This window comes from Asterias amurensis, chromosome 8 (assembly GCF_032118995.1).
Source record: "Asterias amurensis chromosome 8, ASM3211899v1".
Classification (NCBI taxonomy): domain Eukaryota; kingdom Metazoa; phylum Echinodermata; class Asteroidea; order Forcipulatida; family Asteriidae; genus Asterias; species Asterias amurensis.
The window spans coordinates 7,597,503-7,618,414 of record NC_092655.1 but is presented as its reverse complement, the minus strand read 5'-3'; the positions used below and the strand labels follow the sequence as shown (position 1 = coordinate 7,618,414).

Below are 20,912 nucleotides of genomic sequence, written 5' to 3'. Positions count from 1 at the left end.
AGTGCGAAACTGCACTAATCTTAAAGGACTGAACTTACACCATTGGAAGATAATGACAGTAGAAAGCGTACCTTAAAATATTAGTTGCTGAGGTGCTGTAGTTTTTGAGAAATGAGTAAAACAATGTCATGAAAATATGTTTTTACGTGCTAAAATAATTTTCGTCTCATGATTACTGAGACGAAAATTATTTTCCTGACATTGTTTTACTCATTTCTCAAAAACTACAGCACCTCAGCAAGTAATGTTTTAAGGGAAGCATTTTTACTATCATTATCTTCAAACTGTGTAAATTTAGTGTAAATCTGTAGACATTGTGTTTTTTTGCACTACAAAAAGTACAAATAATAGACCCTTTAAATCAAAATACAAATTAGATAAATGACACATGAACTTTGAAATATAATGGAAAACATCTGTTTATGTTACAGTAATTTCATGTTTGTTGCTTTTGAAAAAGACCGGCTGCAATGGTCGAAACGTCAGTTATAAACACATTTGTGCATATGGGTCCTTTGAATTGGTAAACTGTTTGCAACAGCTATATACACAAAAAGTAAAGAAACTTTTTTTAGCAAGTATATATATATATTTTTGTTATTACTCTTTTTGGTATAAGTACACTAATGCAAAACTGAATTTTTGCAATGATTATAGTGTAGCTGAGTTTGGCTACATGAATTACAACTTATGAGGCACAAATCAAATGTGCCAATCTGTGCTAATTAGTCAAATGATCAATAACCAAACAGGTCATGCTCCAGAACCATGAAAGGTTTACACAAAAATTTGCACCAGTGAGCACACCACACACAATTTACACTTATCTCTTGAAAAACACCTTGTTTGGGTTTATCTATTTTGCAGGCCTGGGGCTGATTTCACCATCACCAACGCTTTGCGATCATCGCAAGTGTGTTAGCGACATAGGCCGTGTCCGAAACGGCGACTTCGGCTACAGCTACGGCTAGATCGCGCACGTCTGCCATTCTTCAACACTGGTAGACGCGCTGTTTTGTTTTGACACGTGACTCGTGACGTGTCAAAAGAAAGGGCTATAAGAACTAGAGCGCGCACTTGCCTATATACGCGCCCCGGTATGCGAGCAGGCGGCCATTTTCTAAGTTGACAAAACTGCATAGAGTTATATATAAGAACTAGAGGGCGCACAAGTGATGCTTCGTGTGTAAACGCCACGGGACCGCAAGATAACAAGCGCGTCATTCTGCACGCGCGTCGAATATGAAATACACGTTTGAGGTTTTTTTTATTGAACGCTCACGCGATGCTGTTTGTTCAACTTACAAAATGGCCGCACAAACACACGCTGTGAGATAGCTGTTTTGTCAACTTAGAAAATGGCCGCCTGCTCGCATACCGGGGCGCGTATATAGGCAAGTGCGCGCTCTAGTTCTTATAGCCCTTTCTTTTGACACGTCACGAGTCACGTGTCAAAACAATTCCGCCATCTTGGTTGGCAAAAGTTTGTTTACTTGCGTGTAAATGTAAACAGATACGAACTTTACAGTCGAATAATCATGGTTCTTAGCTGCTGTTGTTGCAAAAATCGGTTCGGATCAAAAGAAGGGTTAAAGTTCTTTCGCTTCCCTGACATTGACAACTATCTGGTCCAAAATAAAGCGTGGACAGTTGCTGTAAGTCGACGCCAGCGCAATAACAGGCATTGGAAACCTTCAAGACACGACAGGATATGCAGTGACCTTCAATCTTCAATCTTCAACGGTGGAATCCTTATTCAGCTAACTATAGCTATACTAGGATGGTGCAGAAGTGACGTCACAGGCAAAGTGCATAAGAAATAAGGTGAAGTTAAGGTGTCGACAAGACAAAAAGACTGATAACCAAAGACGATAACTTAGGGTGCATAAAAACTGACGGATGATTTAGAGGAGATGTGAGTCCACTGGTAGCCTCATCCCTCTAATAGCTGGTAGGGCAGTTTCCTTGAAGGCTGCTATTGAATGAGACATTACAGTGGCTGCTGGGAGCTGGTTCCATAGTCGGATGGATCGAGGGTAGAAGGAGTATTTGTACGGATCTATGGATGTGACTGGTATGGTGAACTTTAACTGATGGTCATGTCTTCCAAGAAATGGTGCTGTTTGGACGATGGATGGGAACTGTATGTTTACTAGTCCGTGATGAATCTTGTAGAACATGGTTAGTTGGGAGACAAGTCGTCTAGTATGGAGTTGCTCCCAGCCCAGAGTATTAATCAAGCTAGTCACAGATGTTGTTCTCCGAAAGTCGCTGAAGACAAACCGTGCAGCAGCCCGCTGGACTAATTGTTCAAGGCGGTTTACTGTGTTGATTGTGTACGGGTTCCAGGCTTCCGAAGCATATTCTAATTGGGGACGTACTAGGGCCTGGTATGCTCTTGCCTTGACTTCCTTGGTGCAGGGAGACAGAGTACGACGGAGTAATCCAAGGGTGCGACTGGCCTTCTGTGAGATTTTATTACAGTGGTCGTCCCATCGAAGATCGTGAGATATGGTGACTCCGAGATACTCGTGTTGGTCAACTCGCTCGAGCGTCTGTCCAAAGATGTTGTAATGGAAGGTACTTGGGTTGCGCTTCTTCGTTATAGAAAGGATGGCACACTTTTTAACGTTGAAGTGCATCAACCAGGTTGAGGACCAATCTGCGAGGGCTTCAAGATCTCTCTGAAGGATAAGGTGATCATTTTGGTTCTCTATCTCCCTGTAAACAATACTATCGTCGGCGAACAACCGCATGCTTGACTGGATGTTATCTTGGATGTCATTTATGTATAGTAGGAATAAGGCGGGGCCAAGGATCGAGCCCTGAGGAACACCCGATGAGACATTTTCCCACGAGGAGTGTGAACCATTGACTGAAACTGCCTGTACTCTGCTATGCAAGAAAGAGTTAATCCAATCCAGGGTTGGACCTTGAATGCCGTAGTAACCTAGCTTGGCGGATAGTCGTTGGTGGGGCACTTTGTCGAACGCCTTGCTGAAGTCTAGAAGTACTACGTCAACTTGTCCACGAGTTTGGAGAGTATGCGCACTTTGTTTCTGGTAATTCATTCAGTTTTTTACTATACATATACCATTTTTTTAGTTAGCGTTTTCCTCGATAGTTGGATCATTCAAATTGGAAATATTGTCAAACAGAACCGCCAGTTTTCGCTTAATAAATTTATGACTGAAAATTTTGTGAAAACAAAGTGAGAAATAGGCCTGTTCAGCACAGTCAGTGACACTGACAGTCAGTGTGGTCCTGTGATCAGTCGGAGATGGTCGGTAGTACAAGTGTTAGGGGCTAGGTACTATCAGTATTCACAGTCACACATTTTCTTTGGCCTTTGATCGGTGTGTTCTACACCTCAATAATGATGGTTAGTGCATTTCTTCGAACATTTGGTTCCACACCTTGTCATGCTTGTGGACACAATGAACATTTGTTTGAAGTTTTGATCTGTCTCATATCAACAGGAAATTACTCCAGAGATGTGAATCATGTAGACAACACGCCATCAGTCTTCAGTAGCTCCACTGTTGCGCAGACAAGTAAAGGGGTTCAGGATCTGAACCGCTATGTCAGATTGAAAAAACGATCAGCTCTGAAGAGAAGACTGGATCATGATGATGATGTACAACTTCAAGATGAGCCATCCACCAACTCATCAACCCCGGCCCCGATGTTGGAACCTGACCCTGTTAATAAGTATGCTTACACAATATTCTCATTACATTCAGCAATTTCTCCTATAAGTAATTTTATCTTCATGTACGCGCTAATCCTTCAAACAGATTCGCAGAATGGAGTGGTGATAAAAACCTATATATTGCAGGCTAATATCACTACCTGCTTCGTGTGTGTTCTATGTCAAGCGCCAAGTTTGCTTGAAGATAAATACGTTATCACACGCACGCTCGTGGAAATATGAAAAATATAGCGCTTCTGCGTCCCATATCCAACTTGGCCTTCCGATGACGCAGAAGCGCTACGTTTTTCCGTATTCCACTCGCGCTTGTGTGATAACTTATAATATAGAAAGAGATGGGGTGGTTCTGAAAACATTCGTTGGTTTCAACTCTGCTTTTAGATCAGTATGCTCTGATCGTCTTCTGGAGAAAGCTGTGATAATTATTGTGGATAAGATTAATGTATGGATATATCGTGAATAAAATAAATCGACATCGCCCAAGATAGGCAGTACTACTTTTCTACCCATTTTTACAAAAAAGGGATACTATATTATTTCATATGAAAAAGTGGTGGTGCCATACGGAAACTTTTCCATTATTGTACCATATTGCCTTTGCAAGGTCCATATCACACCCTGTGCATTGTTCTAAACACTGTACATGTATAGTGTGCAATTTAAGAGAAACTTTGCATCAAGTTTGCTTTAAGAAAAGACAAGAAAAATCATTAATATCAAACGAGTCCTTGAATGATGACTAATCTAACATAAGGGATCTGTATGCTGCCCTGTATTGAGGCAACAGTCTTTGTTCATACAAAGTTGAGGCAACAGTCTTTGTTCATACAAAGTTATTATTTTTGTTTTACTTTCTTTTCAGCAGCATACCTATGCCGTCTACCCCAAAGAGGTTTAAAGAAAAGACAAGAGAATCGTCAAGCCAAACCACTCAGACTACGGAAGACAAAGACCCACATGATATGTACCGTAATGAAATGGCAAGTCTTAAGTCTCATATTAACTCACTACAGTCGCCAGTTGACAAGCTGAAATGGTCCAATGATAATATTAAGTCTAATTCAAAATGCAAATTTTATACTGGTCTCCCAACATATTTAGTTTTTTTGTGGTTGTTTCAGCAGCTTGTCAAGGGTGTATCTCCCTCATATTGCAAGTGCCTTAATTTAAAAGATCAATTGTTGCTAGTTCTTATGAAGCTTAGACTTGATTTAGCTTTTAACGATATTGCAGACAGATTTCAAATTTCAAGATCAAGTGCATCAAAAATATTTCATTTATGGATGAAGCACATGTCTGTTCAGCTTAAACCATTAATCAACTGGCCTGATAGACAAACTCTGAGACGAACACTTCCCAAAACTTTCAAGAAGTCAAAGAAATACAGAAAAACTACAGTTATCATTGACTGCTTCGAAATTTTTATGCAACGGCCTTCAGACCTCAAACTAAGAGCACACACTTACAGTCACTACAAGCACCACAATACTATTAAAGTTTTAATTTGAATTTCACCTTCTGGTGCAGTTATGTTTTTGTCTAAATGTTTTGGAGGTAGAGTTTCTGATAAAAAAATTACTCAGAAAAGTGGGTTTTATGAGAAGCTGTTGCCTGGTGACCTGATCTTAGCGGACAGGGGGTTCACCATTTCTGATGAACTTGCGATTCACAATGCCGTCCTTGCCATTCCTGCCTTCACAAAAGGGAAAAACCAACTATCTGGACAGGAAGTTGCAGGTGCACGTAGTCTGTCAAATGTCCGCATACATGTAGAAAGAGCAATTGGACGTCTAAAGGAATTTCATATTCTGCAGCATGTTGTTCCCATAACGTTGGTCAAAAGTATTGACAAAATAGTTACAGTGTGTGCTGCATTGACTAACCTACTTCCAGATCTAGTCAAGTAGTTTGATCTTAGCCGAGTAGCGTATAGACCAGTTTAAGAACTGACTCCGCCGTATTCCAGTTTATTATGATCCTATAGACAATGTGTGACCTTGTGCATTCTTTTCTTTAGGTATTCTGGCAGGCAAAATACTGCACAGGTCCTTGTGGAAAGTTGACATTTTGTGTCAAAATTTCCACATGAATCCAAGAATTATGAAAGTAAAAGCTGGACAAGTTTTGAGATGTGCCCCCTCTTATCATATCAAAAGTTGATTGGAATTAGACATTGCAATCTCCATAAAATATAAGATTGATGTTTTATTTCATTAGGCCGTGTAAAAAACGGTGCCTGTAGGAAGTCCGGGCTCAGTGGCTCTTTTGTAAACATGTGATGTCACAGGTCACATCGTCTATAAGCTAAATTATAAATACCTTGGACGATTTCAAGTCTCTGATTGGTCAAAACCGGGTCACGTGTGGGAGTGTTAATGGTGGTATAAAGACCGGCTTTGGAAAATAGCGAATAAGTGGCCACTAAATCAGCATACATTGTGTAAACCTTGCGCGTTGCACTGTATCGCATGCTTATTTATATCCATGTAGTTTCGTTGCAACTTCGCGCACTTGCGCATACGCACGCTGAAAATGTATAAATTTTGAAAGGGCGCATGTAACAGGTGTGCGCGTATTAACTGACTCTGAGCTCAGGCTTGCGTTTTAGAACAAAGAACAGCTATGGTCCAATCATTTGCCTCCTTTACCCCAGTGAAGGCGCTGAATAGATCATTATTTAAAAGAGTCACTGGTCTCAAAGATCAGTAATGTGATTAACGCACGAAACATTTATGGGAACAATCAAGGCTCAAATATGGCCCCTGAACATGTCTGGAAGTACCGCCGAGAGAAAAGTCACAAAATTTGGACAATTTTAGCCGTTTAAATTTTAGTCGCTAAAAGGTATTTATTAATGGGAATAACAGTGCGAGTACCCAGTCTTTACTGCTCGGTCAGCCACCAACCCGGTCATTACCACGCAGTGAAGACCGAGTACTCGCACTGTTATTCCCTTGAAGTAGTAGTCCATGCCACTTTTTTAAATATCAATTCCGCTCGGGTAGTAGTTAAAAGCAGGACAGTTCTTCAGAACTAAGAAGTCTCCCCAACATCCGATCACAAACCAAATCAAATCAGGATACAAACACGGTTGTATTCGTTTTAAATTATATATTCATATTCTCAAAATTTATTCAATGTATATAATATGTACATTTTATTATAACTTATTCATGTAAAATATAATTCATGTAAAATATAATTTGTTCAAATTTCACATATTTAGACTTTAACATTAAAGGTAGAATAAATTATCTGTGTTAAAAAATATGTCTATAATTTCCAATTTAAGGTCACAATTAAAATGGGCTATTTCATCTGTCCTTCGGCTGTGCATGGAATTATTAACTGATGAACCAAATCCAACCACATGATAACTGACATCATCCCAGGCGTGGGCATGCCCTTCCAGGATGTAGGTCACCAAGTGGTAGGTTCATCATCAGTTTATAGTTCCATGCACATCCGCAGGACAGGTGAGATATAAAATAACCAATCTGTGAAAATAAGAACTCAATTGGTAATCAAATTTGCAAGAAAATAGTGGAAGAAATAACACCCTTGTCGCACAAGTTGTGTGCTTTCAGATTCCTCGAATTCGAGACCTCTGAATTCATTCAAATAATTTAGTGAGAAAATACTTCTTTCTCAAAAATTAGGTTATTTCAGAGGGAGTCAATTCTCACAATGTTTTACACTATCAACAGCTCTCCGTTGCTAGTCACCAAGTAAGTTTTTATGCTAACAAATTATTTTGAGTGACTACAAATAGTGTCCAGTGTTTTTAACCTCTCCAAAGAGCACTTTTTTAAATACCATGTATATTAATATCAAATTATATTTTTATAAAAGGAACTGTACATTTATTCAAATTAAAATGTTTCAACAAATTCAATTAATATTTCTGTGCACTTCGCCTGATATCTTGTTGTTGGCCTTTTGTTTCCCCTTGAACACTACTTACACTACATTGTACTTGTACGTCACTTGCATAGTTACTAAAGAGCAATTGCAATGAAACCTTCACTGATAGGCAATGGTGCAATGATGATCCTCAAACAATGAGCACAGCACACTGTGATGACATCATCACCTAGCAAAGTTTTCCTGCATGGTTTGGGGGACAGCATGAAAAATACGTGGGGCCTACACATATTTCTAACATGCACATGTATACCGGACCAAGGTAGTTTGTTTATTGTTATTTTTTTTAAATAAGGTTCAAGAGCCATTGCGTTTTTTTTATGAAATATAATTGCAGTTGAATTATAAACTGACTATGGTGACTAGAGAAATAATTTACAGCATGGTAATATCCAAGCCAGGGGCATCTTTGCCGGGGTCCCAATGTTAGGGGGCGAGCTTGCCAGCAGGGGGCACCTCCGTTGAAAGCATTTTTTTTTTTTTTTTTTTTTGGGGGGGGGGGGTATTGTTTCCTTAGTCTAGATTTGGGCACGTAATCTATAGGCTAACAAATAAATAACAAGTCTTGCTTTTCCTTTTGCTTTTTAATCAGGCTTGGAGAAGCGTGCAGTCATATTGCGGCGATACTATTCAAGTTGGAGGCAGCAAATCGGCTGGAGTACACGACCCAGGCCTGCACTGAGAAGGCATGCACATGGAACCGCGATTTTTTCAAAGGAGCAGAGCTCGAACCATGTACTATCCAAGACCTTCATTTTGTTAAACCACGTTATGACAGGTGTAGACAGATCAGGTCAGTAAAATCTAATGTGGATGTCACTTCAAAAGCAACTCTAGAAAGTCTTGATCTGTCCACACTTCGACAAATTAATCCAGATGCATGTATATTTTCTCTCCTTCCAAAAGAAGATGAGGAGGAAACAGACACAGCTTCGGAAAACGAAAATAATGTGAAAATTAGGTGGGAACCAAAGTTGCCAAAGCCATTTTGTGATCTCAATATAAATGAAATTCCTGAACATCAGTCAATTACATCAGAGCAAGCACATTTGATTGCTTCTTGCACAACTGGCCAAAGAGAGTCAAATTTGTGGCCCTTGTATCGTTTCGGTCGAGTTACAGCTTCAGTTTTGGGATCAGTAGTCAAAGTTATGGATGGATCCTCTAAACGAGATGTGTCTTCCCTATGTGCAAAAATGCTTGGGAAAAATTCATTTTGTCCAACAAAAGCCATGAAGTGGGGAATTGATCATGAATCGGTAGCTTTGGATGCCCTTAAAAAGCATTTGGAGTTTGAGGGACACCAGGATGTCCAGATGAGGAGTGTGGGATTGTATATAGATCCCGATTCACCATTTATTGGTGCATCCCCAGATGCTTTAGTTAGTTGTGCTTGTTGTGGATTACAATCTGTGGAAGTAAAATGTCCAAACAATAAAGCAAATGCGAACAACCTTGATCCAAATACTTTTCTAGGAGCAAAAGCTGTTGATTGCTTGAAAGTACTTGGAAATGAAACACAACATCAAGTTCATCTGAAGGAAAGACACGATTACTTTTTTCAGGTGGTGTGTCAAATCGGTGTACTTCATATATTGATGAATGTATCGTCAGGGTTATTTGTAGTTTGGACTCTCAGAGGACTTTTTGTCCAAAAGATAGACCATAATGAAGACCTATGGAAACAGGTTAAAGATTACTGTAAGAAATTTTTTACACAGTATCTTCAGCCTGCAATTGTTAGAGAAATACATAAGCCAGAGTTGTAGTAAGGCTCTTGTGGTTGAATTGATATAGATTTTCAAATATTTAAAAAAGAAACCTTTAAGATGACGTCATGTGACAGGTGATGATGTCATCACAGTGTGCTGTGCTCATTGTTTGAGGATCATCATTGCACCATTGCCTATCAGTGAAGGTTTCATTGCAATTGCTCTTTAGGAACTATGCAAGTGACGTACAAGTACAATGTAGTGTAAGTAGTGTTCAAGGGGAAACAAAAGGCCAACAACAAGATATCAGGCGAAGTGCACAGAAATATTAATTGAATTTGTTGAAACATTTTAATTTGAATAAATGTACAGTTCCTTTTATAAAAATATAATTTGATATTAATATACATGGTATTTAAAAAAGTGCTCTTTGGAGAGGTTAAAAACACTGGACACTATTTGTAGTCACTCAAAATAATTTGTTAGCATAAAAACTTACTTGGTGACTAGCAACGGAGAGCTGTTGATAGTGTAAAACATTGTGAGAATTGACTCCCTCTGAAATAACCTAATTTTTGAGAAAGAAGTATTTTCTCACTAAATTATTTGAATGAATTCAGAGGTCTCGAATTCGAGGAATCTGAAAGCACACAACTTGTGCGACAAGGGTGTTATTTCTTCCACTATTTTCTTGCAAATTTGATTACCAATTGAGTTCTTATTTTCACAGATTTGTTATTTTATATCTCACCTGTCCTGCGGATGTGCATGGAACTATAAACTGATGATGAACCTACCACTTGGTGACCTACATCCTGGAAGGGCATGCCCACGCCTGGGATGATGTCAGTTATCATGTGGTTGGATTTGGTTCATCAGTTAATAATTCCATGCACAGCCGAAGGACAGATGAAATAGCCCATTTTAATTGTGACCTTAAATTGGAAATTATAGACATATTTTTTAACACAGATAATTTATTCTACCTTTAATGTTAAAGTCTAAATATGTGAAATTTGAACAAATTATATTTTACATGAATTATATTTTACATGAATAAGTTATAATAAAATGTACATATTATATACATTGAATAAATTTTGAGAATATGAATATATAATTTAAAACGAATACAACCGTGTTTGTATCCTGATTTGATTTGGTTTGTGATCGGATGTTGGGGAGACTTCTTAGTTCTGAAGAACTGTCCTGCTTTTAACTACTACCCGAGCGGAATTGATATTTAAAAAAGTGGCATGGACTACTACTTCAAGGGAATAACAGTGCGAGTACTCGGTCTTCACTGCGTGGTAATGACCGGGTTGGTGGCTGACCGAGCAGTAAAGACTGGGTACTCGCACTGTTATTCCCATTAATAAATACCTTTTAGCGACTAAAATTTTAAACGGCTAAAATTGTCCAAATTTTGTGACTTTTCTCTCGGCGGTACTCTCAGACATGTTCAGGGGCCATATTTGAGCCTTGATTGTTCCCATAAATGTTTCGTGCGTTAATCACATTACTGATCTTTGAGACCAGTGACTCTTTTAAATAATGATCTGTTCAGCGCCTTCACTGGGGTAAAGGAGGCAAATGATTGGAAGTAGTATATATGAAGGAACGCACACCCCGCGGCAGTCCGGCAAGCGACTAGCGCGCATGCGCGCAGCGGTGGTAGGCTGGGTGTGCCGACCCAGGCGGAAGTGGGCTAATGAAATTAGGGCGAGCCACGCAGTGGTAAGGGGTTTGGCCCACGGCAGTGTTCGGGAGGCCCGAAGGGCCGATATGTGGGTTAGGGGGTTAACATGATGCATGGCATTATGTTGAGTGGTGTTTGAAAAACACCGCAGTAGTTGTCTCACGACAGTGTAACTGAGTGCAAACCGTTATTGTTTGTACTCAGTTCGCGGTGCGTTAGTGATTTTTTAAAATCACGAAGCGCCGCATCACAAAACCACGCAGCACAACCGAGACGTGTACGTCTCGGTTGTATTTTCACGAAGTGAAAACAAAGCGGTTGATTCCACGACGTCTGACAACCGTCGTGGAAGAATAAAAAGGGGTGGTCGAGGATTAGAATGTGTTTATGTATATGTGTGTTTGCAGATTCAAATTTATTTATCTCACCCGTTGTCTCTAGTGCTACCCCGTCTGTGTAGCCGGTGTCAACCTTGCATTTGGTGTTATGTATTACTAAGGAAGTCGCTTATTCTGCACTCATTAAATGCTTAAAGTCAACTACTGTGTGATCAAAATGGTGGACGGAGTAGTGTCATGTGTTTGTATAATTATGGTTAAATTTAACGTCTGTGTGACCAAGATGGTGGACGGAGTAGTGTCATGTGTTTGTGTAATTATGATTAAATTCAACGTCTGTGTGACCAAAATGGTGGACGGAAAAGTGTCATGTGTTTGTGTAATTACGACGGAAGCGGCTGATGTTCGCACAGATTTTAATAAATTCGACGGCTGTGTGACAAGGGGACGGAGTAGTGTCATGTGTTTGTTGTTATTTTCACTGATTGATATTTGCTGTAACCTTTTTATGGATTTTTGTTATTTGCTGGAACTTTTTAATGGACTGCTGTAATTTTTTAATGGATTGTTGATGTAATTACGCATTTGGTTGTTTTTGTATGGATTAATTTTCATAATAATAAAGCGCAATAATAAGTTCAATAAATTACTATTGTTATAAGGTGGTGGAGTACTTTGTATGACGTCACATCCCATTCCCGAACATGATTTTAATAAGTTCGACGGCTGTGTGACAAGGGGACGGAGTAGTGTCATGTGTTTGTTGTAATTTTGATTAAATTCAACGTCTGTGTGACCAAAATGGTGGACGGAAAAGTGTCATGTGTTTGTGTAATTACGACGGAAGCGGCTGATGTTCGCACAGATTTTAATAAATTCGACGGCTGTGTGACAAGGGGACGGAGTAGTGTCATGTGTTTGTTGTTATTTTCACTGATTCATATTTGCTGTAACTTTTTTTTATGGGTTTTTGTTATTTGCTGTAACTTTTTAATGGATTGCTGTAACTTTTAATGGATTTTTGATGTAATTACGCATTTGGTTGTTTTTGTATGGATTAATTCTCATAATAATATAGCGCAATAATAAGTTCAATAAATTACTATCATTATAAGGTGGAGTACTTTGTATGACGTCACATCCCATTCCCGAACATGTCTGGACAAGTTTCTTATTCGTCCAACTGACGTCATATCCTGTTTCCGAACACGTCTGGACAAGTTTCTCATACGTGCTCGTATACTCGTTTTGGTTAGTTGATTGGTTTAGGACGTCACACCCCTTTCCCGAACATGTCTGGACAAGTTTCTCATACGTGCTCGTATACTCGTTCTGGTTAGTTGATTGGTCTAGGACGCCACACCCCTTTCCCGAACATGTCTGGACAAGTTTTTTATTCGCCCAACTGACGTCACATCCCATCTCCGAACACGTCTGGACAAGTTTCTCATACGTGCTCGTATACCCATTCTGATTAGTTGATTGGTCTATGACGCCACATCCCATTCCCGAACGCGTCTGGACAAGTTTCTCATACGTGCTCGTATACCCATTCTGATTAGTTGATTGGTCTATGACGTCACATCGCATTCCCGAACGCGTCTGGACAAGTTTCTCATACGTGCCCGTATACTCGTTCTGATTAGTTGATTAGTAGATTGGTCTGTGACGTCACATCCAATTCCCGAACGCGTCTGGACAAGTTTCCCATACGTGTCCGTGTGCCCGTTCCGATTAGTTGATTGGTCAATGACACCACATCCCAATACCGAACACGGTTGGACAAGAAACTCAAAATGAAAAGAAACGGGATTTCAAAGTGATCGTCTTTACTGTTCAAATTCAAAACATATCATTTGTTTAGACAAATGCTTTAAAAGACCATATAATCTACATTATAATAGTTGCTTAACAAAGCTTAATCAACCAGGGTACTTTTTTTTGTATTATTATTATTAACTGATGTGAGCTTATTATTAATCAAATCATCAAAACGTGTGATCACTTCAAACGCATCAATATGTACGATGAAATTATTTGTATAATATGATTTAAATATTATTAATTAATTTATATAATTTCTAGAGAAAAAAACAACCAACAAAATATCACTTTTATCGAAACAGTTCTCGTACACGTACGGTATGGTGTCTTATGTGAAGCTTTTATATACGGTGAAAAGATTACGTTGACAATACGGTTCTGTTTTCACCCCCACCCCACACCAAAGAAAACAAAATACCAATTTCTTCGGGGTTCAGGATTACAAATCAGTCATCATTTAAACGTTAGTGAAGCATTCTTTATCGAAAAATGGATTATCTTTGGACGTCTCCCGCTTTCATTCTCTTGATTTTCATTATCACTAACATCTGTTGATAAATCACTTTCGACTTCATATAACTTCTCCGCCTCCTCTTCTTCATTTTCATTGTTCCCATCATGTGTTGATCCATCACTATTATTTTCATAAAAGGTCCCCTCCTCCATTGCTTCTTCATTTTCAAAATCATCGACATCTGATGGTTCGTCACTTTCGTCTTCGTACATCCCCTCCTCCTCCTCCCCCTCCTCCTCCTCCCCCTCCTCCTCGCAATCTTCATTTTCATCATCATCTGTTGACTCGTCACTATCATCTTCGTAGATTTCCTCCCATCCCACCTCCTCCTGCTCATCTTCATTTTTATCATCATCTGTTGATTCATCACTATCGTCTTCGTAGATTTCCTCCCAGCCCTCCTCCTCCTCCTCCTCCTCATCATCACTTTCATTGTTATCATCGTGTATTGATTCGTCCCTATTGTCTTCCTGTAAGTCATCTTCCTCCTCGTCCCCCTCCTCCTCCTCCTCCTCAATTTCATTATCATCCCCATCTGATGTTTCATCACTATCGTTTTCGTGAAAATCACCCTCCTCATCCTCCTCCCCATCCTCCCCCTCAATTTCATCGACATCATCTGATTCTGATTCGTCACTATCGTCTTTGTGGAAGTCACCCTCCTTCATTTCATTCTCAGAACGGTGATGGTTTATAAGGTGGCTCTCCATATTGTTTGAACTGAAAAACACCTTGTCACTAACAGGACAATGTTTCGTTTGTCTTTCGTTACTAGGGTGTTTGTGTGTCTGTCGGTGTCGTTTCATATTATCCCTACGTGAAAAACTCTTCCCACAAACCGGACATAATACCTTTAACTGCACGGGTCTAAGAAAAGTGTCAAGACGCTTCGACTCCATACTGACATCGGTGAGATGATCAAATTAGGCGATACTTTTATTGACTTCAAAGTTTACGCCGACCACCAGCCAACTTCAAATAAGTTAAATCTGTGTAAAGGTCTTACAAACCTAGATTTTAAAGTGGCATGGAGTCAGTTCGTTGTCCGGTTTGCACTCAGTAACACTTGAGACAACTACTTGCAGTGTCTTTCAGAAACCACTGAACATGATGCTGACCCATGCCACCTTATAATCTTGAGTTGTAAGACCTTTACACATAAAAATTTTGGTCGCCACGTGGTCTCCCATCAAATACTGACTGGGCCCGATTTTGCTTAACCTCAGTGACCGGACGAGAACCGGTGTTATCAACGCAGTATGGTCGTAGATAAAACTAATTAATTACTTTTGAAGAAAACTGACATTATGTTGAGAACGCCTCGAACGCAGACTAAAACGATAAACACGTGGTGCAGAGCGTAACTATGCTACTCAATGCAACGCATACTTACACGTGGTGACCGCAATGCACCGCATGCTTACACATGGTGACAAAGTACATGTACATGTAATCGTAAAATCTTTACGCGCAATCAATGGGGGAATTTTGTAGTTCTTTATACATGAATTTTGAAATTTTCAACCTCTCTTTTGAACTTATTAAAATCATGTTCGGGAATGGGATGTGACGTCATACAAAGTACTCCACCACCTTATAACAATAGTAATTTATTGAACTTATTATTGCGCTTTATTATTATGAAAATTAATCCATACAAAAACAACCAAATGCGTAATTACATCAACAATCCATTAAAAAATTACAGCAGTCCATTAAAAAGTTCCAGCAAATAACAAAAATCCATAAAAAGGTTACAGCAAATATCAATCAGTGAAAATAACAACAAACACATGACACTACTCCGTCCCCTTGTCACACAGCCGTCGAATTTATTAAAATCTGTGCGAACATCAGCCGCTTCCGTCGTAATTACACAAACACATGACACTTTTCCGTCCACCATTTTGGTCACACAGACGTTGAATTTAATCATAATTACACAAACACATGACACTACTCCGTCCACCATCTTGGTCACACAGACGTTGAATTTAACCATAATTATACAAACACATGACACTACTCCGTCCACCATTTTGATCACACAGTAGTTGACTTTAAGCATTTAATGAGTGCAGAATAAGCGACTTCCTTAGTAATACATAACACCAAATGCAAGGTTGACACCGGCTACACAGACGGGGTAGCACTAGAGACAACGGGTGAGATAAATAAATTTGAATCTGCAAACACACATATACATAAACACATTCTAATCCTCGACCACCCCTTTTTATTCTTCCACGACGGTTGTCAGACGTCGTGGAATCAACCGCTTTGTTTTCACTTCGTGAAAATACAACCGAGACGTACACGTCTCGGTTGTGCTGCGTGGTTTTGTGATGCGGCGCTTCGTGATTTTAAAAAATCACTAACGCACCGCGAACTGAGTACAAACAATAACGGTTTGCACTCAGTTACACTGTCGTGAGACAACTACTGCGGTGTTTTTCAAACACCACTCAACATAATGCCATGCATCATGTTAACCCCCTACCCCACATATCGGCCCTTCGGGCCTCCCGAACACTGCCGTGGGCCAAACCCCTTACCACTGCGTGGCTCGCCCTAATTTCATTAGCCCACTTCCGCCTGGGTCGGCACACCCAGCCTACCACCGCTGCGCGCATGCGCGCTAGTCGCTTGCCGGACTGCCGCGGGGTGTGCGTTCCTTCATATATACTACTTCCAATCATTTGCCTCCTTTACCCCAGTGAAGGCGCTGAACAGATCATTATTTAAAAGAGTCACTGGTCTCAAAGATCAGTAATGTGATTAACGCACGAAACATTTATGGGAACAATCAAGGCTCAAATATGGCCCCTGAACATGTCTGGAAGTACCGCCGAGAGAAAAGTCACAAAATTTGGACAATTTTAGCCGTTTAAAATTTTAGTCGCTAAAAGGTATTTGTTAATGGGAATAACAGTGCGAGTACCCAGTCTTTACTGCTCGGTCAGCCACCAACCCGGTCATTACCACGCAGTGAAGACCGAGTACTCGCACTGTTATTCCCTTGAAGTAGTAGTCCATGCCACTTTTTTAAATATCAATTCCGCTCGGGTAGTAGTTAAAAGCAGGACAGTTCTTCAGAACTAAGAAGTCTCCCCAACATCCGATCACAAACCAAATCAAATCAGGATACAAACACGGTTGTATTCGTTTTAAATTATATATTCATATTCTCAAAATTTATTCAATGTATATAATATGTACATTTTATTATAAGTTATTCATGTAAAATATAATTCATGTAAAATATAATTTGTTCAAATTTCACATATTTAGACTTTAACATTAAAGGTAGAATAAATTATCTGTGTCAAAAAATATGTCTATAATTTCCAATTTAAGGTCACAATTAAAAGGGGCTATTTCATCTGTCCTTCGGCTGTGCATGGAATTATTAACTGATGAACCAACCACATGATAACTGACATCATCCCAGGCGTGGGCATGCCCTTCCAGGATGTAGGTCACCAAGTGGTAGGTTCATCATCAGTTTATAGTTCCATGCACATCCGCAGGACAGGTGAGATATAAAATAACAAATCTGTGAAAATAAGAACTCAATTGGTAATCAAATTTGCAAGAAAATAGTGGAAGAAATAACACCCTTGTCGCACAAGTTGTGTGCTTTCAGATTCCTCGAATTCGAGACCTCTGAATTCATTCAAATAATTTAGTGAGAAAATACTTCTTTCTCAAAAATTAGGTTATTTCAGAGGGAGTCAATTCTCACAATGTTTTACACTATCAACAGCTCTCCGTTGCTAGTCACCAAGTAAGTTTTTATGCTAACAAATTATTTTGAGTGACTACAAATAGTGTCCAGTGTTTTTAACCTCTCCAAAGAGCACTTTTTTAAATACCATGTATATTAATATCAAATTATATTTTTATAAAAGGAACTGTACATTTATTCAAATTAAAATGTTTCAACAAATTCAATTAATATTTCTGTGCACTTCGCCTGATATCTTGTTGTTGGCCTTTTGTTTCCCCTTGAACACTACTTACACTACATTGTACTTGTATGTCACTTGCATAGTTCCTAAAGAGCAATTGCAATGAAACCTTCACTGATAGGCAATGGTGCAATGATGATCCTCAAACAATGAGCACAGCACACTGTGATGACATCATCACCTAACACATGACGTCATCTTAAAGGTTTCTTTTTTAAATATTTGAAAATCTATATCAATTCAACCACAAGAGCCTTACTACAACTCTGGCTTATGTATTTCTCTAACAATTGCAGGCTGAAGATACTGTGTAAAAAATTTCTTACAGTAATCTTTAACCTGTTTCCATAGGTCTTCATTATGGTCTATCTTTTGGACAAAAAGTCCTCTGAGAGTCCAAACTACAAATAACCCTGACGATACATTCATCAATATATGAAGTACACCGATTTGACACACCACCTGAAAAAAGTAATCGTGTCTTTCCTTCAGATGAACTTGATGTTGTGTTTCATTTCCAAGTACTTTCAAGCAATCAACAGCTTTTGCTCCTAGAAAAGTATTTGGATCAAGGTTGTTCGCATTTGCTTTATTGTTTGGACATTTTACTTCCACAGATTGTAATCCACAACAAGCACAACTAACTAAAGCATCTGGGGATGCACCAATAAATGGTGAATCGGGATCTATATACAATCCCACACTCCTCATCTGGACATCCTGGTGTCCCTCAAACTCCAAATGCTTTTTAAGGGCATCCAAAGCTACCGATTCATGATCAATTCCCCACTTCATGGCTTTTGTTGGACAAAATGAATTTTTCCCAAGCATTTTTGCACATAGGGAAGACACATCTCGTTTAGAGGATCCATCCATAACTTTGACTACTGATCCCAAAACTGAAGCTGTAACTCGACCGAAACGATACAAGGGCCACAAATTTGACTCTCTTTGGCCAGTTGTGCAAGAAGCAATCAAATGTGCTTGCTCTGATGTAATTGACTGATGTTCAGGAATTTCATTTATATTGAGATCACAAAATGGCTTTGGCAACTTTGGTTCCCACCTAATTTTCACATTATTTTCGTTTTCTGAAGCTGTGTCTGTTTCCTCCTCATCTTCTTTTGGAAGGAGAGAAAATATACATGCATCTGGATTAATTTGTCGAAGTGTGGACAGATCAAGACTTTCTAGAGTTGCTTTTGAAGTGACATCCACATTAGATTTTACTGACCTGATCTGTCCACACCTGTCATAACGTGGTTTAACAAAATGAAGGTCTTGGATAGTACATGGTTCGAGCTCTGCTCCTTTGAAAAAATCGCGGTTCCATGTGCATGCCTTCTCAGTGCAGGCCTGGGTCGTGTACTCCAGCCAATTTGCTGCCTCCAACTTGAATAGTATCGCCGCAATATGACTGCACGCTTCTCCAAGCCTGATTAAAAAGCAAAAGGAAAAGCAAGACTTGTTATTTATTTGTTAGCCTATAGATTACGTGCCCAAATCTAGACTAAGGAAACAATACCCCCCCCCCCAAAAAAAAAAAAAAAAAAAAAATGCTTTCAACGGAGGTGCCCCCTGCTGGCAAGCTCGCCCCCTAACATTGGGACCCCGGCAAAGATGCCCCTGGCTTGGATATTACCATGCTGTAAATTATTTCTCTAGTCACCATAGTCAGTTTATAATTCAACTGCAATTATATTTCATAAAAAAAACGCAATGGCTCTTGAACCTTATTTAAAAAAAATAACAATAAACAAACTACCTTGGTCCGGTATACATGTGCATGTTAGAAATATGTGTAGGCCCCACGTATTTTTCATGCTGTCCCCCAAACCATGCAGGAAAACTTTGCTAGTTTATCCTCCATGCCCAAACCAAGATCACACAAATTATATACCACACAGAGATTTAGCCTAGTTTCAAATTGAAAGCAACAATTATTGAAAATAAAAATGAACACTTATTTAAGAATGTCAACAGAAAGGCTTACCCTGCCATGCACATACAGTGAGCAGCAACCACAGATCCAGTTAATTTGTTTGTCACCACCCAAGCACTCACTGGTGGTTTTGTAACACTCTGGGAATGCACCACTCGACCTCGGAGGACACACACCGGGCTGTCATCGCTCACTGCGGAGTAGAGTATCGCTTGAACAAACCCCTTCAAAAAATAACTATAAGATTCCAGCGACTTGTAGGCCTTCAGATTCTCTTGAGTATAGGGTCCGGGAGAGTTGATTAAATATTGATATAAATCACCGTATTCAAAGCAGGTTGGCCATAATTTTGGATTGTTTACATACTTTAAACCTCCGCCGAACGGGTCTGGCAAAATGACTGTTCCCTTGGGAAAATTAACAGTTAATTTGTAATTGTACCTCCTTTTTGTAAGAACGTCGAGTTGATTAACATATGCTGAGGTTGAACTTGAAGAATGGGCTGTTAAAGATGGATATGTATGCTCCTCCTCGATTTGATTAATAGCAAAAAGTGTAGGTTTCCTGGCTGCGTAATTGTGATCATCCATTTTCTGCAGCAAACGACATTTTGCAAAGTAACTTGCCAACCAGAAACTGCGCATGCGCTGGTTTCGCCCCAATGTTTGTAAACAAAGGAAAGGTCTATATATAAAACTCTGTCCGAAACGGCGACTTCGGCTACAGCTACGGCTAGATCGCGCGCGTCTGCCTATTCTTCAACACCGGTAGACGCGCTGATCTAGACGTAGCTGTAGCCGAAGTCGTCGTTTCGGACACGGCCTAACTCTATGCAAAACTGGCATCTCACAGCGTGTGTTTGTGCGGCCATTTTGTAAGTTGAACAAACAGCATCGCGTGAGCGTTCAATAAAAAAAACCTCAAACGTGTATTTCATATTCGACGCGCGTGCAGAATGACGCGCTTGTCATCTTGCGGTCCCGTGTCGTTTGTGCACGAAGCATCACTTGTGCGCCCTCTAGTTCTTATATATTATAAGGCCGTGTCCGAAACGGCGACTTCGGCTACAGCTACGGCTAGGGCGCGCGCGTCTGCCTATTCTTCAACACTGACAGACGCGCTGATCTAGACGTAGCTGTAGCCGAAGTCGCCGTTTTGGACACGGCCTAGCGATGATCGCAAACAATAGATGTGAAATCGACCCCCACCCCCCGTACCATTTGTTTGCAAAAGCGCACACAGGGCAATTTTGCGAGATCGAGCAGCACTGGGAACG

The 20,912-nt window shown here is 39.8% G+C and overlaps 3 protein-coding genes across 3 annotated transcripts; 1 reads left to right on the top strand and 2 right to left on the bottom strand.

Annotated features, from left to right (window-relative positions):
* Positions 1 to 3,280: 3,280 nt before the first annotated feature.
* On the top strand, positions 3,281 to 10,706 carry LOC139940831 (uncharacterized). Its single transcript, XM_071937215.1, has 6 exons — positions 3,281 to 3,287; positions 3,480 to 3,711; positions 4,575 to 4,692; positions 5,296 to 5,449; positions 7,105 to 7,188; positions 8,189 to 10,706. The coding sequence occupies exons 1-6, from the start codon at positions 3,281 to 3,283 to the stop codon at positions 9,403 to 9,405; spliced, it is 1,812 nt and encodes a 603-aa protein (XP_071793316.1). The 3' UTR covers positions 9,406 to 10,706.
* Positions 10,707 to 11,671: 965 nt separating this feature from the next.
* LOC139940830 (uncharacterized) lies at positions 11,672 to 14,433 on the bottom strand. The gene has a single exon (XM_071937214.1). It carries the CDS (start codon positions 14,431 to 14,433, stop codon positions 13,663 to 13,665), a length of 771 nt encoding a protein of 256 aa, XP_071793315.1. The 3' UTR covers positions 11,672 to 13,662.
* A 2,248-nt stretch (positions 14,434 to 16,681) lies between these two features.
* Positions 16,682 to 20,276, bottom strand: LOC139941123 (uncharacterized). Its single transcript, XM_071937562.1, has 2 exons — positions 19,688 to 20,276; positions 16,682 to 19,129 (listed from the first exon to the last, which is right to left on the bottom strand). Exons 1-2 carry the CDS (start codon positions 20,224 to 20,226, stop codon positions 17,953 to 17,955), a joined length of 1,716 nt encoding a protein of 571 aa, XP_071793663.1. The 5' UTR covers positions 20,227 to 20,276; the 3' UTR covers positions 16,682 to 17,952.
* Positions 20,277 to 20,912: the final 636 nt, after the last annotated feature.